The sequence below is a fragment of the Amblyraja radiata genome, chromosome 18 (genome assembly GCF_010909765.2).
Source record: "Amblyraja radiata isolate CabotCenter1 chromosome 18, sAmbRad1.1.pri, whole genome shotgun sequence".
Classification (NCBI taxonomy): Eukaryota; Metazoa; Chordata; class Chondrichthyes; order Rajiformes; family Rajidae; genus Amblyraja; species Amblyraja radiata.
Genome location: NC_045973.1, coordinates 23,604,239 through 23,624,277, shown reverse-complemented (window position 1 = coordinate 23,624,277; position 20,039 = coordinate 23,604,239). Strand labels below are relative to the sequence as shown.

The 20,039-nt window shown below is 44.3% G+C and overlaps 1 protein-coding gene across 1 annotated transcript in view; it reads left to right on the top strand.

The window, feature by feature from the left end:
- The window catches only part of grm2 (glutamate metabotropic receptor 2), a 37,802-nt gene that overhangs the window by 5,976 nt on the left and 11,787 nt on the right, over positions 1-20,039 (top strand). The window contains exon 2 of the mRNA XM_033036851.1: positions 14,380-14,945. Coding sequence (XP_032892742.1) covers positions 14,469-14,945 — 477 coding nt within the window. The 5' untranslated portion in view covers positions 14,380-14,468. The remainder of the gene's footprint in view (positions 1-14,379; positions 14,946-20,039) is intronic.

The following is a 20,039-nucleotide window of genomic DNA, read 5'->3' as shown; positions in this document are numbered from 1 at the left end:
GTCAAGACTTGAAGCAGTGTTTCTCCTCATGGACTTGCAGGTATAGGAGACAATTTCCAAATTTACAGATGACACAAACCTTCAGGAATGTAGGATGCTTGTTTTGCGAATCAACTGGAGATGACGAGGTTGTTCTTGGAACAGTAGAGATTGGGACCAACGACCCTTTGAATCTTTTGCTCCTTACTTACACTGGGGGTCGTTATGGAGTGAGTAATTAGAGATTGGGAATCCATAGTTGGGGGTTAAGGAGGCAAATTGAATGCTAACATCAAAAGGGAGCTGTCTAGGTATCTGGGGCTTGATGTGAACTGGATCACTGGCATGATGGGCCAAATGGCCTCCTTCTATACTGTATCATTCTCTGCATGTGTGAACTGTGTACTGAAGCTGTAGGTTTAATACAGGCATCAGTAAACTAAATCTGTACATGTTGTACAGAGCAATCAACTGGCTCAGTCGCCTTCTACCCATGGATAGACTAGCCTAAATTTGACTCATAACACATGAAACATGGTGGACCCCCAATGCCATAGAGTCATACAGACGTAAACTGATCATTCATCCCACATCAACCATTCCGTCTGCATCAACGATCAAAAACTGATTTACACCAATCTTCCATTAATCATACTTATATTCCGCCCTCATACTCATCAGCTCACCCTGGAATCTACTATTCACCTGTAGTTCAGGGACAATTTCCAGAGGCCATTACACCAGCCCATGTCTTTAAGGGATGTAAGGATAACTGGTGCTTGGCCGAAACCCGCATGGTCACAGGAAGAATAGGCACACTTCACGCTGATAGCAATGGAGGTCGGTATTGAATCTGGGTCACAGGAAGAGTGAGGCAGTTACTTTACCACTTGTCTCATCTTGCCACCCAACACCAAATAAAAACTCATACCTGAACTACGCCACAAAAAGCCCCAGTGACACCAACGTTACCTGCCCCACCAGCAGCCAGCTCCCCTAATATGTGGCACATGGGCAGCGGTAAATGCCATGAGAATTCATTGCAGCTGCATAAACCAATTCAGAGAAGATATTTCAACTGAAAGATAACTCTCTCACATGCTTCTGGGTTGGTTATGATCTTTCATGGTGGAATTATTTTTCCCAGCTCGTTGATAAACCTGGTAAGGTCCCATGGGCAAGGTTCCCACACCAGTTGGCTTTTCCAGTTTGTCAGCCTAGGCCTATGGTGTATCATTGGTCTTTTCAATCAGGCCTGACATTACAGTTCCCTCAATCACACCCTTATCCCAGCATCGCACGGTTCACGTATTGTATATATTTATTACCTGAATAAAGTCTATTTTGAAATTTTAAAAAAAAAGGATGGAGGAGGGCCAACTGGGGAGTGTGTTGTGCCAACTCAGGTCAATGACTGCTCAGTGCCTTCTTAGATTTCACCAGGATGTTATTGGAAGTTGGATGTTTGAGATATGGAAAGGCTGATAGGCTGGGATATTTATATTTGGAGTATAGGTGCCTGAGGGATGACATTACTGAAAATTATGAAGCGCAGGATAAAGTGAACACTCACAATCTTTTTTCCCCAGGGTAAAACATTCTAAAGGTTTTGGGTATGAGGGGCAAGAGGGGAGAGAGGGGACAGGAACCTCAAGAGCAACATCGTCACTTCACTGTATCTGAAATGAGTTGCCAAAGGAAACTAAAGAACTAAAGAATGATGACAATTAGGCAGCAGTATGGAGGATTTAGAAGGGGGATGGGCCAAATCGGACTTGCCCAAAATGGACAGATCGGGTCAAAGTTCCTATTTCCAACGTAACGCTGACTGGGGTTAGATCTTGAGGTCAGGGATAAATGCCCCTGGAGCATTTGGTCGCTGATTCAAGAGGAGCTGTCCCTCTAGATCAGGGACATTTGGGTGACATGCTTGTCTGACTGACTGTAGAGACTGGTGTGACCCTTCTATCAGCCTCGGCTTCATGCACTAGGAGAACGCAAAGGAATTCCAAACGTTCACAGACATGTCCATTTAACTTGAAGAGGGGTCCCGATCGAAATGTCGTCTGTCCGTTCCCTCCACCGATGTTGTCTGGCCCACTGAGTTCCTCCAGCACTTTGCTTTTTGCCCAGGATTCTAGCAGCTACAATCTCTTGTGCCCCCTGCCCACCCGCTCAGGGTTAAATCTGGCGAGATGGAGCAAGGGAGGAAGGAAATCAGAGCTTTTTACACCACTTACTTCAAGTAGTTGTAACTATCATAGTGATTCTGATTTTAGTGGGTTAAATGTATTAATAATTGTTATTTTTGCATTCAGTATTTTGTTACATCTCCCTGGTATCACCGATGGCTTGTGAATATGAAAAGCAATCCAAAACATTCAGTAACTGTGATAGCTTTGACAGCTGGTGAGCCCGTGGGCTGGAGTTGCTGCTCTGTGCCCGAAGCAGGCTGCCTGTCCCGGGGAGAGACCACACTCGGTCATGCCGAGTTGCTGGGAGACGAGCTCCCGACGGAGGGCCGTGGCCAGCACCACACAGGGTCAGACAGGGCGAGCTGCCAGGCACCCCGAGGCAACAGCATCTCCACGTCAGAAAAGGGGCATATTTCTGAACAGATTTGTTTATTAATTATATTTAAAAAGTGTAATGAGAAAATTGGCTGCAGGATGGCAGGGAGGAGATGCGATTGAAGTTCCTCTGTCTTGTGTTCCGAGCTACATAAATGGCTTTTTTTTGGTTGCGAAGTCGCTTTAAATGCGATACTGAAACTTTGATGGACCTGGTTCACTCTGCCATCAGTGTGAGGAACTACTAGGGTTTGTATCGGGCACCAAAGACAACGGCTTGTCTCTCTAGTAGGTGTTTAAAGGAACTTTCTTCTAGTTGAACTTCGAGTTCCTCATCACCAGAATACAATGGGTCCGAATTGGCAACACATCCGCCTCCCTACCCGCCAGCATGGGGGCACCTCAAGGTTACGTGCTCGGTCCCCTTGTCGGACACAGTTTCAATTCCACCTTTAAATTCACTGACGATGCCCCGGTTGTTGGACGAATTTCGGACAATGATGAGTCAGAGTATTGAGGGAGATCGATGATCTGATTGAATGATGCCAGAACAACATCCTTGCTCTCAATTTCAGTAAAACCAAGGAGCTGATTGTTGATGTTTGAAGAAGAAGGCAGGGGATCCACAAGCCTGCCTTACTCCATGGGTCACTGGTGGAGGGAGTCAACAACTTCAATTTCCTGGACGTGCATATCTATGAAGATCTGTCCTGGATGCAGCATATTGATGCAATCATAGAGAAAACCCATCAATGCCTCTATTTCCTTAGAAGTCTTTAGGAGATTTGGTATATCGATGAATACACTCTTGAACTTCTGTAGATGTACGGTAGAGAGCATATCGACTGGTTGCATCATGGCCTGGTTCAGCAACTCAAAAGCCAAGGTACGAAGGAGATTACAAGTAGTTTATACTCCCTGGTCCATCACAGGTACTGACCTCCCACCATCGAAGGGATCTATAGGCAACCAGCATGATCAAGGACCAATACCATCCTGGCCATGCTCTTGTTTCTCTCCTGCCATCAGGAAGAAGGTATAGGAGTCTGGAAACTGTGGCCCACAGGTTCAGGAACAGCTTCCTCCAAACAATCTTCAGACAACTGAACTGTGCAAATTCAAATTAAGCTTTAAACAACAAACTGTCTTGGTTGCACTAGGGATTTCTGGCTTTGTTTTTGGTTTGGGGTATTATATTTATTTATTGAACTTTTATTTAGTTTGTTTATTATGTTATCTATTGAATTATGTATTTACAAACCAGCTGTGCTGCTATAAGTAAGAATGTCATTATTCTGTTTCGGTACATATAACAATTAAACATTCTTGTCTCTTGACTCTCTTGAGCCTGACATTGGAAGTCAAGGACACCCGGCCAGGACCCCTGGTGGTTGTTAATGCTGGGATTTGCCACCTTAACGCAGTGTGGTGCAGGCTCCACACCTACTGTTCCCGAGGTCTGGATTCAACCTGGGTCTCTGGTGCTGTGAAGTAGCAAATCTACCAGCTGTGTTACTGGGCTATTCCGGAGCTAAGTCAATTGACCTTTCAACACAAGCGCTATCATTTGTGTGACTGCAGATTTCCCCTGACATTCACTGCCTTCAGGCTTACTGAGTTTTCTGGATGCCACTCTTAGTCAAATGCTGATGCTAAGGGCAATCTCACCCAGTCTCTGGAACCAAGCACATGTGTCCATATTTCATCCAAGCCTTTGATGAGGTCCATGAAATCCACAATGAGTATGATTGGGCAAGTTGTTTGGAAATGCTGTCAATAGCCTCCATCACCATACTATTGGTTGAGATGAGCCTGACGGGGTAGCAATTAGACAAAGAGGTCATACCCGGGCAGTCTCCCACATAGTTGGGTAAGATGTGAGTGCAGCAATTGGATTGGATGGCTTGGCCAGGCCTAATTCTGGAGCGCTGGTGCTGTTCACCACAGCTGGAATGTTGTCTAGTCCCATTGATTTTAATCTATCTGGTGGACCTATCCATTAATATCATGTGGAGTTCATCAAATTAGCTAAAGATTATTGTTGTGATTCTGCGGATCCCAGGCCAAAGCCCAGATCTGAATGACATTTCTCACTGAAGATGATGACAAATGTTTTGCTTTGACTTTGATGCCAATGCGTTGGACTGCATTATCATGAAGGATTGTGATGTCCAAGAGCCTTGTCTTACTTACTTACTTACTTACTTACTTACTTTAACTTTAACTGTCATTCAGGTATACACATAGACACAGTGCACATTGAACGAAATTTCGTTGCATTGACTCTTCAAAGTAGCAGCAGAATATAACATTTATATCAGGCGATCAGTAAAAGTGCTTAGTGTGTCCATAAAAAGTGCTTCATGTGCATAGTTCTGTAAAATAGATATGTAGGAAAGTTTTTAAAAGTGGCAATGTATAAGAATGTTCTAGCCTCGGTTTGATTGTGAGTTCAATAGTCTTATGGCCTGGGGGATGAAGCTGTTGCAGAACCTGGTTGTCCCGCTCTTCATGCTGCGGTACCTCCTCCCAGAGTTCAGCAGTGTAAACAGTCCATATTGTGGGTGTGTGGGGGCTCTGGTAATGCCCTTAGCTCTTGTCAGACAGCGTTTGTAACCAATGTCCACGATGGAGGGAAGAGAAGTCCCAATGATTTTTTCCGCTGTCCTCACCACTCTCTGAAGGCACTTCCAGTCCGCAGCTGTACAGCCGCCGCACCACATAGAGATGCAGCTGGTCATGACTGATTCAATGGTGCTTTTGTAGAATGTGGTGAGGATGGGAGGGTGGAGGTGTGATCTTCTCATCCTGCGGAGGAAGTACAAACGCTGCTGTGCCGTTTTACCAGAGATGTGATGTTTGTAGTCCAAGTTAAGGTATCCGTTATATGCACTCCCAGGAACTTGATGCTTTTCACCTGCTCCACTGCTAAGTTGTTGATGCACAGCGGAGTGTGACTGGGCTGATTTTTCTTTCTGAAGTCGACGACAATCTCCTTGTCTGCTCATTACTCGTTTAGTTGCCCATCACCAACCATCCTTACCTGGTATGATGTCCAACTATAAGCATGTCTGAACGATACCTGTAGGTGGTGGGATTGCTTAGCTGTTGGGGCAAGACAAGGCCTAGGGTAGTTGTGGTGAAGATTGAGACTTTGACTGAAAGGTATCTATCTCTGTGAGAGTGTAAATGTCAGGCTGCATTTGACCAACCGGCACCAGAACTTCGTGACCAGGAGTTTGCAATGTCAGCTTGGGATGACATCGGTCATGCATTTAGTTTTATTCTCAGAACATTTTGACAGGGCATTTCAGGGGTGATTTAAGAGTCAACACATTGTTTGTATCTGGAGTTACCCAAGAGGTAAGAGCAGGTAAGGATGTATCCTTAATCAGATGGGTTTAAAATAATGATTGGCAACTTTTAAATTATGGATTTTTTAATTAACTGGATTAAAATTCGGCAGGATCCTGTCATTTGTCCAAGCCCAGTAACTCCAACAACATGAGCGTTTCCACCTCTCTCGGAGCAGGTGAAAGATTATGACTGTTAGAATGTTTTCATATCTTTGTAATTAAAGATGCCAATGGTGTTAATGAAACCTTTAGCTGCCAAAAACTAGAGCGTGATTTCAGGATGAAAGGGTCACTGAAACCGTTGCTAGCACCTTGGTGTTGCTTTAATTATGTGGCTGCCTCACACTGTGTCAGTTCTGGATGCTCAGCCTCCCCTCCTCTCCCACAGGGCCAGCCTCAGCATGCTGCCAACTAATCTGTGACCACAGCTTGGGAGGGCAGCGTGGAGAGTGCATGGCCGCTCTGTGTCTTTCTCACTCTAGCTGGGCTGAGGCTGCTTTTGGTTCTCTACCCTGCATGTCCTGCTGTGGCAAGTGTTCCATTTAAAAGCTGACTCCGGTCCCATTCCCCATGGTCATCCCAGACATATTCAGGCAATCAGATGAGGAGCACTGACAACATAACCTCCCAGCCTGGTTTCCCAGCCCTTGGCCCTCTCTCCAAAAACACGGTAAGTTTTGGTAACAATCGACTGGTGACTTGAGTTAGTTTAGGGGCAAGATTTGGCTGCTGATATTTTCCTGAACGGAGTAGCAGTGGGAATATTCCTTCCCGGTTTTCTGTGTTTTCCATCCTATTTTCAATATATCTTATGTCAGTGTCAATCTAGATTTCGTCGGCAGAATGAACAGTTTTGTCGGCTATGTATGGAAGTGCTTTGTTAATTAATTGCTTCTGAGGTTGTTCGATGCTTCACTGCCTTTCCAACCTGATTAAATACTTAAGGTTCAGCCTGGCGAGAGTATCAGTTTGTGGCTCCCCTTGTATAACCGTCCTACTTGGACTTTCCTCCTGCAAAAATAAAGTGTATAAAATCAAAGAATGTAGTGCACCAGAAAGAGGTTCTTGAGTACATTGTACCTCCAGGAAAGTGCCCTCCAGCTGTACACTCCTCCACTCTTGCTTGAACCCTATAAGTATTCCTTTCAAAGTACTCATTTCCTTCTGAATATTCAATCTCTTTCCACCAGCCAAATCACTGCACACAAAAAAGGTTATTTTCTTCCCATTAATTTCCTAAACAGTTCCGTTTAAATCTGTCTCCTCTGGTCATTGCCAAACCCAGCAGTGCAAACACTTCAAAGCACTTTGTAAATTTGAATTCCATCTCATCTTAAACTCTCCAGGAGAAACACCTCAGCTTCTGCAGTTTTTCCATGTAAATGAATTCTTTCCCTGTGATTGTTTCATAAATTTCCTCTCATCCTCTCTCCAAGAGCGATTGCGACGATGTTCGGTAGTCTTGGACACAATATTTGCGCAGAATTCAGTAGAACATCTTTGTAGTGTTCTTGGCTTTTCAAGGATCAGATATGTGCTTCTTCTTAGTTGTGTCAATTTGTCTGACTATCTTAGCAAAGATGAGCGGGAAGCCAGAGGATTGGGAAACTTTTAAAGAGCAACAGAAGGTAACTAAAAAGGCAATACGGGGAGAAAAGATGAGGTACGAAGGTAAGCTAACAAATAATATAAAGGAGGATAGTAAAAGCTTCTTTATGTATGAGAAGAGGAAAAAATTAAAGACCAAAGTTGGACCCTTGAAAACTGAAACAGGTGAATTTATTATGGGGAACAAGGAAATTCCCGGGATGGCAGGACTGTCATATGTTGATAGAATGGAGCGGCTGGGCTTGTATACTCTGGAATTTACTCTAGGAGGATGGGAGGAGATCTTATTGAAACATATAAGATTATTAAGGGTTTGGGCACGCTAGGGGCAGGAAAGATGTTCACAGTGTTGGGGGAGTCCAGAACCAGGGGCCACAGTTTAAGGGGTAAGCCATTTGGAATGGAGATGAGGAAAAACCTTTTCACACAGAGGGTTGTGAATCCGTGGAATTCTCTGCCTCAGAAGGCAGTGGTGGCCAATCTCTGGATGCTTTCAAGAGAGAGTTAGATAGAACTCTTAAAGGTAGCGGAGTCAGGGGATATGGGGAGAAGGCAGGATCGGGGTACTGATTGTGGATGATCAGCCATGATCACAGTGAATGGCGGTGCTGGCTCGAAGGGCCGAATGGCCTACTCCTGCACCTATTGTCTATCTTCATACATTTATCACGGATGCAGGGATTTCAAATTACTGAGTCCATGTGATTTGGTGAAGGGAAGGAAATGTAAGGTTTCATGTTTCCTGATGATATGAAAATGAGTAATGGTATGTTGCGATGAGGACATTATGATCCTGCGTTAGAACATGGACAGATTGGGTGTTTGGTTGAAAATCTGGCAAATCAAGCTTAATATTGGGGAGTGTGAGGTCATGCGGCTCAGTAAGACCAATCAAAGCAGATTCTTTTCTAAATAGAGAGAGACTACAAATGAGTGAAATTCAAAGGGATTTAGGTAGTTCTAGTGCTGGATCACAAAAAGTTGGCAGCAGGTACAACATGAAGACAAATTGCATTTTGGCTTTTACTGCAAAGTTTAAAGTTGGAGTTTAAGAACAGGGCGGTTTTGTTACAGTTGTAAAGGGGGTTGGTGAGACCACATCTAGAATACTGTGCACAGGTTTGGTCACTCTACCTGGGAAAAAATATGGTAACATTGAAGGCCGTCCAAATGAGATTTACCAGGGTAATCCCTGGGATGAGAAGTTGTCCTATCAAAATGTAGTCCTGTATTTTTTGGAGTTTAGAAGAATGAGGTGACCTTATTCAAAGTAGGCTTCACAGAGTAGATGTTGGGATGATTTCACTACTGGGAGATTCACGGACATGAGAACGCAACAGCAAAGGGTCGGTTAATTAAAACTGAGATAAATAGAAATTTCTTCTTTCTAAGTTTGGGCGGCACATAAATTGTCCCTAGTGTGTAGGATTGTGCCAGTGTGCGGGGATCGCTAGTCGGCTAAAGAGCCTGTTTCCGTGGTGGTGGAGATGCCCCTCAAAAATAAGGGAAGGGATTCCACGCCCGTGAGTGGCAGGGGTGTGGGGAAAAAAATTGTGTAATTTGTGTAAACAGTATTGAATGTATGGCCTCCGAGAATGTCGGATGATTTTTTTTGCACGGTTCCTGCATTGTATATATTTAGTACTTGAATAAAGTCTATTTTGAAAAAAAATCTCTAAACTAAACTAGACTAAACTAAAGCACCACAGAGATCCGAGTTCGATCCTGAGCTCCGCTGCTGTCTGTGTGGAGTTTGCATGTTTCCATGCTGTAAAGTTTAGTTTCGTTTAGAGATACAGCAGGGAAACAGGTACTTCAGCCCACCAAGTCAGCACTAACCAGTGATCACCCGTCTATCCTAGACACTTGGGACAATTTACAGAAGCCAATTAACCTACAAACCTGCACGTCTTTGGAATGTGGGAGGAAACCGGAGCAGTACATAATTCATGGAAAAAACTCATGCAATCACACAGAGAACGTACAAACTCTATACAGACAGTATCCATGGTCAGGATTGAACCTGGGTCTCTGGTGCTGTAGGGCAGCAACTCTACCGCTGCACCACTTTGCCACCCCCGGCAACTATTTGTCTACCTCCAGAAACCACACCCTTTCTTGCTGCTTTTATGGAGGTCTATAAATATTTGAAAGATCGAGGAATTAAGGATTACATGGAACTGGCACAGGAAGAGTTTGAATAAGGCATGTGCATGGCACAGTGGCACAGTATGTCAAGCCACAGACTTGCACCACAGAGATCTGAGTTTGATCCTGAGCTCCGATGCTGTCTGTGTGGAGTTTGCATGTTCTTCCTGTGGCAACATGAGTTTCCCCTGGGCACTCTGGTTTCCTCTAACATCCCAAAGATGTGCAGGTGGTAGTTTAATTAGCTGCAGGAAAGTGCACTTAGTGTGTAGGTGTGTGTTAGAATCTGGAGAAGGGGGTAAATGATGAGAATGTGGGGAGAATTTAAAAAAATGGATTTAACGTAGGATACATGTAAATGTGTGCTTGATAGTCAGTGGGCTGAAGGGTCTGTTTCTGTACTACATCGTATATCATATATGACATGACAGGTGATTAACTCATTTTACAGTGATCTTACCTTCTTCCTGCCTCCAGCACTTGCTGTGTTCCTTTGCACGTAGTGGCCTTAGATGTGTGGCAACCTTGTCTGTTGAACGCAAAGGGATCTATCAGGCTGCCATGACACAGCTCAACACTGCGTTATGGGTACGTGGCTCCTCATGTTTCAGAACTGACCCTGGACGAGCAGAGTACGAGCTGTCAGAGTGGCAACAACCTCTGCTGCTCACTGTGCCATTTCAAACAATGCAAGTGCACCAAGCCACGTCACCAGCTAATGATAGCGCATTTTTGTGAAGGTGCCAATTAAAGCTTCGGGTGCTCAGCTGAGATCACCCAGGATAATAGTTTATTTTTTAAAGTAATACTGGTGGAAGTAGGAATGCACACCCACGGGAGCTCAATCCTCCCGAAGCACCAGGGTGCCAACTGCGTAGGTTGTGCCAGCTGTGGCTTGGTGGTCAGCACCCTCCCTCTTGATGGAGTGCCGCACAGCTGGAGGAGAGTCATGGTAAAGTGGCTCTAAAGTTAAAGATCAGATGTCATCCAGTTCTTCATCTGTTGAACATTCCATGTTCAGAACATAACCCGGCACCATTCCCCAACCTGTCCCCTGCTACATTAGGAATCCATCGGGATCTCATTGATTTCATCATCTTTTTCATTAACTTACACCCCGCCCTCAAGTTCATTTGGACTATCTCTGACTTCCCTTTCTCAATCCTGTGTCTCCATCACAAGGGAAAGACTATTGACTGACATCCACTACAAACCCACGGACCCCCACAGTTACCTTGACTACACCTCCTCCCACCAGGCCATCCCTTACCCTCAATTTCTCTGCCTCCTCCACATAGTCTCTCAATATGATGTTTTTCACTCTATGACACCCCAAATGTCTTCTTTCTTCAGCAAACATGGCATCTACTTTGTTGTTGTGGATGGATCCCTCACCAGTGACACCTCTGTCACCACAGTTCTGCCCTCATTCCCCATTCCTCCAACCAACAACCAAACAGGGATTGAGTTCCCAGGTTCCTCACCTTTCACCCTACTTGCCTCTGCATCTAACACATTCCCAACACATTCAATGTGATCCCACCACCAGTCACATTTTCCCATCCCTACCACCTTCAGCTTTTCACAGAAGCCACAAACCAACCTGCAAGTCCTTCGGATGTGAAAGAAAATTTGAATACCAGGAGGAAATTCTAGCAGTTACTAGGAGAATGTGTAACTCCATACCAACAGTATCCAAAGTCGGGATTGAACCTGGGTCTTTGGCACTGTGAGGCAGTGGCTGTAACTGCTGCAGAATTTTGCACTCGTTTAGAGGCTCTGGGTATCCTATTAACATCCCAAGACCAGGTTCCAATGACCCAGAGCAAATGTCTAATTTAAATTAAAATGGAAACACTAGAAATATTTAGAAGAACAGGCAGCGTCTACAGTGGCCAGCTGAGGAGTGCTCATCCAGGAGGTAGTATGAACTGGATTGAGAAATAAGAGACTGCATATGCTGGAATCTTGAGAAATAAGCAAAGTGTTGGAGGAATGTAACGGGCCAGATAGCCAGCAATGGAGTGCAATGGGCAGCTGACGTTTCTGATCGGGACTTAGATACCTGGTAGAAAGAGGCGAGGGGAAGGGATGGTCAACAGCTGATGATCCAAGTAAGGAGGGGTTGATTACCAGATGAGTCATGTGGAGGCAGGAGGTGATAAGTGGAGAAGACGAAAGGGTTCAAATGGTGGTGACTGGGGAATGTAGATCCAGAGGAAGGGAAGGTACGTAGAAGGGAAGAAGTTGAGGGGGGATAAAAAAAAATGGGTGACCCAGAGTAAGGAGGGGTGGATAATGAGTGTAGTAAAGATGTGAAGGGGGAACTGGGTGACATGAACATGACGAGAGGAAAGAAGAGTGTGAGTGGGAGAGGTAGAGGGGAATCTAAGAAGATGAGGAGAGTCGGGTGGGATTGGTCGACATTGGAGCATTCAATAAATATGACGTGGTATTCTTCAGTTTTAAGTAACTGTAACAGAAACAGAGATGGGGAAGGAGGGTGATGCATTTCGACAGGGAGCAATGGTGGGTAGAAGGGAAGAGAGTGGAGGAAATAACACTGGTAGACCTGGAGATGGGAGTGGGTGGGTGATGAGGAGGTGAAGGGAGGAAAGCAACTGGGAGACAGGGGCGGGGGTAGTTGAAAGAGTGGTGTAAGTAGTTAGCTCACACTACCCACACTTTAATCTCTGAGTCACTGCTTCAAGCAACCAGGATAAAAATGCATAAAAATAGCAGAGAGGGGAAGAAAAACTTTGCAATTGGTATTCCAGGACTACCTAATGGGCTAACAAAGAGTCCATCTGCAGGGCAACACGGTGGGAACAGGTTGGAGGTTTAGGTGGATTGAGGCAGAGTGAATGGGGGCAAGGTGTTTACAACTGGGTGTCATAGAATCAGAGACATCCAGCATAGAAACAGGCTATTATGTTCATGCCAACCATTTTGACCATCAGCACTAATCCCAGTTGCCCGCATTAGAATGGTGTCCTATATCTTACTAGTGTCAGCCAATGCTTTCTAAGCGTTGTAATTATATCTGATTCAACCACCTCCTCTAGCAGCAAGTTCCAGATATCACCACCTTTCTGTGTACAAAACACCGCACAGATCCCCTTTAAAACTCCTTCCCCTCACCTTAAACCTATGCCCTTTCTTTTTTGATATTACTACCATGGGGGGTTCTCCAATAACGCATTCTAGCAGAGATAGTAATCTCGTGTAGAAGAACAGAGGGATCTGGAAGTTCCCGCCCCCAGGGGTATAAAGCCCTTTCGGAAAAAGGTAACAGAGATGGGGTTTATGGGAAGTGTAAAATACTGTGCTTGGGCGGAATGGTGATTTTTATACAAACATTTTGACAGAGTACTGTCTGTATTCTATTGTCCTCACACTTACAAGAAAGATGACAGTATCATTGCATAAATTCACCACAATGCTACCTTGTGTGTAGAAATAATCCCCAAAATAAAAATTCAACAAATTGTAGCTACTTTTGTTGGACTGAAGAGATAACATGGTGATTTAATAGTTTAAAACGAGAGAGGAATGGGAAAGAGTAAGTAGAAACAGGTTGATTTCAGCGATCAGGAATCTAGGACAAAGGGAATATAGATGTATTGATTTCACAACATTTTGGATAAATGGATGGAGAAAGTTGTATGTGGAACTGTAGATAGTGTCTAAAAGGGAGACAATGCCAGCGTTTAGAAATAGGATTGATGATGGCATGAGAATGTACATGGGCATAGAGGGGGTAAAGATTGCTGGACAGGCCGAATTGCTTTCATATTGCAATTTCCATGTTATTCTGGGTAAGGGAAGAAAGAAGCCACATCAGTGACCAGCAGGACCATTCGGGTCTGAGATGGGAGAAAAGGATTTATTAAAGTAGCCCTTTCCAGTTTATGGCAGTGATCAGATTTGGAGTGTTTGTAACCACCCACTGTAGAGTTTTTTTGTGAACCATTTTGGGGCACCTCCCACACGGGCTACAAGTTTCTTCTTGGTCTGCTTGATTTGCAGAATGTGTGAAGGCATGTGGATGCTATTTCCTTAATTTTGATTAGCTCATGGGCAGCAAAAAGGCCTCTCTGCAAAGGCAAACTTCCACTGTTAGCACGTGGGTGCTTTGGAAACTAGCACTGAGAACCTGGCCGCAGGCTGTTAGAACTCTCATGGCAGCTTCCCCTTGTACACTAACGCCCACCAAGGCTTGATCTCCAACATGTCACCATCCCCCCCCAGTAGCCAAGCAAAACCATATAATACTCCAATCTTATCCTGAATATGCCGTCACTCCCAACCTAACACCTAACTGATGTCACAAACTTCTAATGAGGCCCAAAACCCACTTTTCTCACCTGCAGTTGAGTGCATTCATGTGTCGAGTCTGTTCTATTATTCCTGAGTTTTTATTATTCCTAAAATGTTGCCATGATGCTCCCTGGGAAGCGATCATATGTTGACTAATTTCTTCCCTTTTTTCAATGCCACTTTTTAGACTCGGAAATATTTCTGGGCCACTTTACCTCATGTGGGTCTGACATACAAGACAGCAGATGTTTCTGGAGCACACAATTGTTTAATCTCTAACAGTTGCAGTAGTGACACTTCTGCCACAGTAATTAAATCAAACTTCTCCTCTTTATGTGATGCCATTGAATTTTTCCTGTTCCACCACTCTAACACAATATCTAAATCTCCCTCCACAGCTGAAACATAAGGTGGATACATAGGGTGCATTGCAGGGTGAAGAAATCATCCGCCCTCATCGTGAGATTACACTCTGAGCTGCCCTGCTATGAAGAAGCCAGTTATGTGCCTCCGAATGTCCTTCACCATCCTTCACTTCCTGCTACAGGTGGCATTCTCTGCCTCCAGCAGCTCCACCATTATGAAGAAGGAAATTACCATTGAAGGAGACGTGGTCATTGGGGGATTGTTCCCCGTCCACGAGAAAGGCAATGGTTTGGAAGACTGTGGAAAGATCAATGAGCACCGTGGGATCCAGCGGCTCGAGGCAATGCTCTTTGCATTGGATGCGATTAACAAGGACTCTGCCATTTTGCCAGGGATTAAGTTGGGTGCACATATCTTGGATACCTGCTCCAAGGACACCTACGCTCTGGAACAGTCTCTGGAATTTGTGAGGTCCTCGCTCACCAAAGTAGACGAGACAGAATACATCTGCCCAGATGGGTCGTACGCCATTCACGATGACATGGCCTTCGCCATTGCAGGAGTCATTGGTGGTTCCTACAGCGACGTATCCATTCAGGTAAGAGGCAGAGTAATGGGGCGCCGAGGGGCAAAGATGGGAACAAGTCGAACTGTTGGCGGTGGGAATAGATGTTCTGTTATTTGGTAATACCAATGCGAAGGAACTTGAGCTCCCAACCATTCCCACTTCTGCACCATTGATACTGATTGGGGCACATACTCCACCATGTTTCCCAAAGTCAATAACTAGCTCCATCATCTTTCTGCCTTTGAAGGAGAGGTTATTGTCCTCATACCATGTCACTAAAAGTTCTCTATCTCCTTCCAGTACCCCATCTCATCATTGCTTGTGATTCAGCCCACCATAGTATGTTGTCTGCAAACTTGTAGATGGATTTAGAGCCAAATTTGGCCATACTGCTGTGAGTGTACAGCGAGTATAGTAGGGGACTGAGAATACATCCTGGCAGGGCACCAATGCTGAGAATTATTGTGGAGGAGATACTGCCGCCTATCGTCACTGATTGTGTCTGTGGCTAAGGAGCCAGTGGGTAGAGGGAGGTGCTGATTCCTTGGTCCAGGGGGTTTGGAGATCTGTTTGGATGGGATTATGATGTTGAAGGCAGAGCTTTAGTCTATAAATTGGAGTCTGACATAGGGGTCTTTGTTGTATAGGTTTCCCAAGAGGATCCCACGGCACTTTCCATTGCTCCACACTAAGGACCGCCGAATTCTAGATGAACATTCCCGCTGTGAATTTGTTGAATTTTGTATCAACAGATTGGAAACAAACGTGGAGAAGTGATGTTAAGATTCCGAATCTTATTAAATACAGGCAGAGAGGAGAGTCTGAATGGTTGACTCCTGGTCCACTTTTGTTTATGACTTGCCTTAAATATCTTTCTGACGTTATCCTGGCCATAACTATTTACAACAACTATTCACTGGTAACACGTTAAGGGGTAGGACAGCAGGTGTGAACAGTGGGAGTTTGATAAAATACTTTGTGAGTTGTAAACCAGTGGTTACCAATTATCAGCTTTACTGAAGGGTTAATTAAAGAGAAGGCCTTAGCATGAAACAGACAAAGGCTGAGGTTTACCATTTCACTAAGGAGGGAAGTGTTGAATCAGACCTATCACGTGCCACAATGTTGCATAGGGATCCATTGAAATCCTTTTGCACATGTAGAGATAATTAGAAACAAAGAACAGGCTTGAAGCATTCTTAAAATAACCTTGTCGGCAACATAGGAACCAGCCACGTCACACCCTGTCACTGTCTGGGGAGGGATTTTTTTTTCTGTGGTTAAAAGCAAACCAATTTAAGGGTTAAAGTTGCAAGTGAAAAGTTGGGGGGACAGAGGCCTGGGGAAACCTATGACTAACTTCAGTTGAGGGCTAAGGCCATGACAAAGATCAAAGATCCTTAATTAGGAAAATTAAGATTCCTTTCCTCCTACCAATGTGCAATCATAACCATTTATGAATTGTACTGCCATTATTGCCTAGGCTATTCAGCAGAACCTCCCAAATCTGTGATGTCTGCTAGCGGCACAGACAATAATAGTTGTTTTGTGGGAACATCACAATCTGCAGGTTCCCCTCCAAGACACACATCGTCCTGACTGAAATCTATCACCAGTCTTTCATCATCACTGGATCTGTATCCTAAAACTCCCCCCCAAATCATCTTCATCAGGTGGACCACATTGGTTTAAGATGATGGCTCACTACATCTTCTCAAGGGCAGATAGGGATGGGCGATAAATGCTGGCTTCATGAATAAAATCCCAGTTTGGGATCTTGAAGTATTATCAAATGCTGATGGAGCTATGGACTTTCAGAGGCCTATGGACTTGGACCCCAAGATCCATACATCAACGCTGTTAAGAGCCTTTCCTTTAATTGTATACTTACCCCTTACATTCGAAGCTCACACTTGCTTGGATTAAACCCCAACTGCCATTTCTCCATCAACCTCTGTAGCTGATTTATATCTTGCTCTGCATGTTGACAGCTTTTCTCACAATCTGCAACGCCATGGATTTCAAGTCAGGTCTAGGCAATTTTCTCATAATTTTACTTCCTTCTTTCTAAGGTTTTCCAAGGCCTACACACCCTTTCTAGAGATATCACTTGCCACAATGCTGCACAGAGATACATTGAAGCCCTTTCGCACATGTAGAGTTAAACACAGTCCTGTAAATGGGGTTAACTTAGAGTTTTTAGAACTGTAACATGATTTCCATCCCTTTGCATCCAGAGCCATTAAGATAAAATCAAATTTCCAGCCTCAAAACGTACTGTGCCTCCAACCTTAGTCACCCCTACAAAATTGCAACAGGACTCTTGCCTTTAACTGAGTTATATACAAATATGAGGAAAAGCTGGGCCCACTAATAATAAACACTTTACTTCCCAACTTCAGGCACCTCCAGTCAGTGAAGTCCTTTAAAATGACACTGGTAGCAGTGTGGGAAATGTGGCAGTCTCTTTATTGAGCATAACACCCACACCAGGCTACATAGTGGACCTGGTCATCTGTCCTTCCCATTTGGTTCTCTTGCAAATAGTGCCTTAGATCATTGTTTTAATTTTCACTTAGCTTAATATGTCACCTGAAACTCAACACCTCCATCAGTGCTGCAACCCCTCTCTGCTGCACTGGGAAGACAGACAGATATATGTGCTCAGGACAATGGAGTCAGACTCAAACTCACAACCGGCTTACCCACTCTGTGTCAGAGGTAAAATGCTACTTCAGCCAGTCTGAGTACATCATCATATTCTAACTCATCTTCTATCCATTTCACTACTGTCATCAGTGTGTCCAAGTCCAGGTGGTTTTATTTTTGTTTAAGAGCCTTTTAGGTGAATGTTTATCAAATGTCTTTGAGGTGCTGGAGACACCAAACATTCGTAGACACCCCCTTATCTACCATTGTAATGAGTCTGGCCTTCAAAAAAAATACAAATGTGTTAAATGTGTCTTTATAAATGCAGATTGGTCCTATGCATTTGTCCAAATGGCCAGTCACTCTAAATAACACTCTCACTCTCTAAAAGATACTGGAAGTAGCTGGTAATTAATACTTGCAAAATACTTAATTAAACAATTGTTTAAGAAGAAACTGCAGATGCTGGAAAATCGAAGGTAGACAAAAGTGCTGGAGAAACTCAGGGGGTGCGGCAGCATCTATGGAGCGAAGGTGAGGTCGCATTTGGAGTATTCTGCTCAGTTTTGAACACCCTGTCACAGGAAGGATGTTGTCAAGCTGGAAAGAGTGCAGAGATTTACGAGGATGTTTTTAGGACTTGAAGGACTGAGCTATAGGGAGAGGTTGCAGAAGCTAGGACTTTATTCCTTGGAACACAGGAGGATGAGAGGTGATCATATAGAGGTGTATAAGATCATGAGGGTGATAGGGTAAATGCAGTCTTTATTCCAGATTAGAGGAATCAAGAACCAGGGGGCACAGGTTTAAGTGAAAGATTTAATAGCAACCTGAGGGGCAACATTTTCACAGATGGTGATGGATAAATGGAACAAGTTGGTTGAGCCAGATATATAACAACATTTAAAGGCATATGGACAGGTAGATTTATTACCCAACAACACCAACTCATTAACATATGCATGAATATGTATGAATACATTACAATGGGGCATTTTGGTTGGCATCAGCAAGTTGGGCTAAAGGACATGTTTCTGTGCTGTATGACTCTAAGACTATGGTGCTTTAAGGATGTTCATCTAGCTTGGCCTTTCTATTATAAACATGAAGCTTTGCTATCCGAGGCCACCCATCACCTCTGTGCTTGCTGACCTAACTGGCTCTGAGTTAGACAATGAGTTGATGATGAGATATAACCTTGCTTTCAGATCCTGTGTTCTAGACCCACCAGCCCTTGAACAATCCCCCTCCCCCAAGGAATTTCTGCTTCTCTGGCCATGACCTCCTATTCACAACATATAGCTGAACTCTGGACCTAAACTCAGGACCTCTATCACCTGTACCTTTGAGACTCTTTCGTACTTCAAGGATTTTCTCGAAAGACTAACCAATCTCTCCAAGCATTTGCTCGTCTGCCTCAGTAATGCCTTTGTGAAATGCCCTGAGGTATCATGCAATATTAAAGGCACTTTATTAAAAATGAGGATGCGGCTCTGTGTTACTTCTTTATGTTGGCCCTCTCAGTGTTATAGTCCTGTTACTGAGCACGATGGGATCTCACTAGGCTCCCATCCACAGTGCGGCCCTTGACAATAAATATTGAAGACTGTTGTATTTCTCTTTGCTTATCCAGCAGAAAGTGCCGCTGTGGGTCTGAATCATTTGTTGTTTTTCCTGATTTGAGATGATAAATGTAATCAATCATTTGCATTCTATACAAATGAGGAGAAAGAGAATTCTGCTATCTGCGAGCCAGGGAGATGGTGCCCCCTCCCTGGAGCTCTTGATGAAAGGCTGCAAACGCTCCTTTATCTGTGAAATTTGCCAAAAACTGCAGGTAGCAATGCATGCACAGCATTCTTTAGTCATCGATGCTTGTGGGATCCTGCTATGCACACAGTGGTTTAGTTTAGAGAAAAGGCATTGATGACAGGCCCATGCTGAACATTGATCACCTGTTACCTCCGTTCTTACAATTACAACTATGCCAACACCTCCAGAGGCCACAAGAGGGACTGACAGATTACTAATGCCTTCTCACATGGTTTTCCAAGTTTTGGAAGTCTTACTGCCTGATCTCTCACCTGGTAGAGGGAGACCAATCAACAGAGTGAGGGCCAGAATGGGTGCAATCAAATGTGTGGGGTTGACTGCTTCCTGGGTGACAGAAGGTGTCGGGGTGGAGACACCATAAATCCTTATGGATGAGCACCCGCATCAGTGGTAACTAGGAGGTAAAACATCTTCCAGCTGCTGGGAGCAGCTGCAGGAGTCTGGGAAGGTGGAGAAAGGGAGGTCTATTGCTTAACAAAATGGGTAGGAAGGAACTGCTTTTATACCAATGATAGACACAAAGTGTTGGAGTAATTCAGCGGGTTCGGCAGCATTTCTGGAGAAAAATATGGGGGACCGTCTGAAGAAGGTTTCCGATCCGAAATGTCACCCGGCTTTTTTCACCAAGAGATGCCGTCTGAC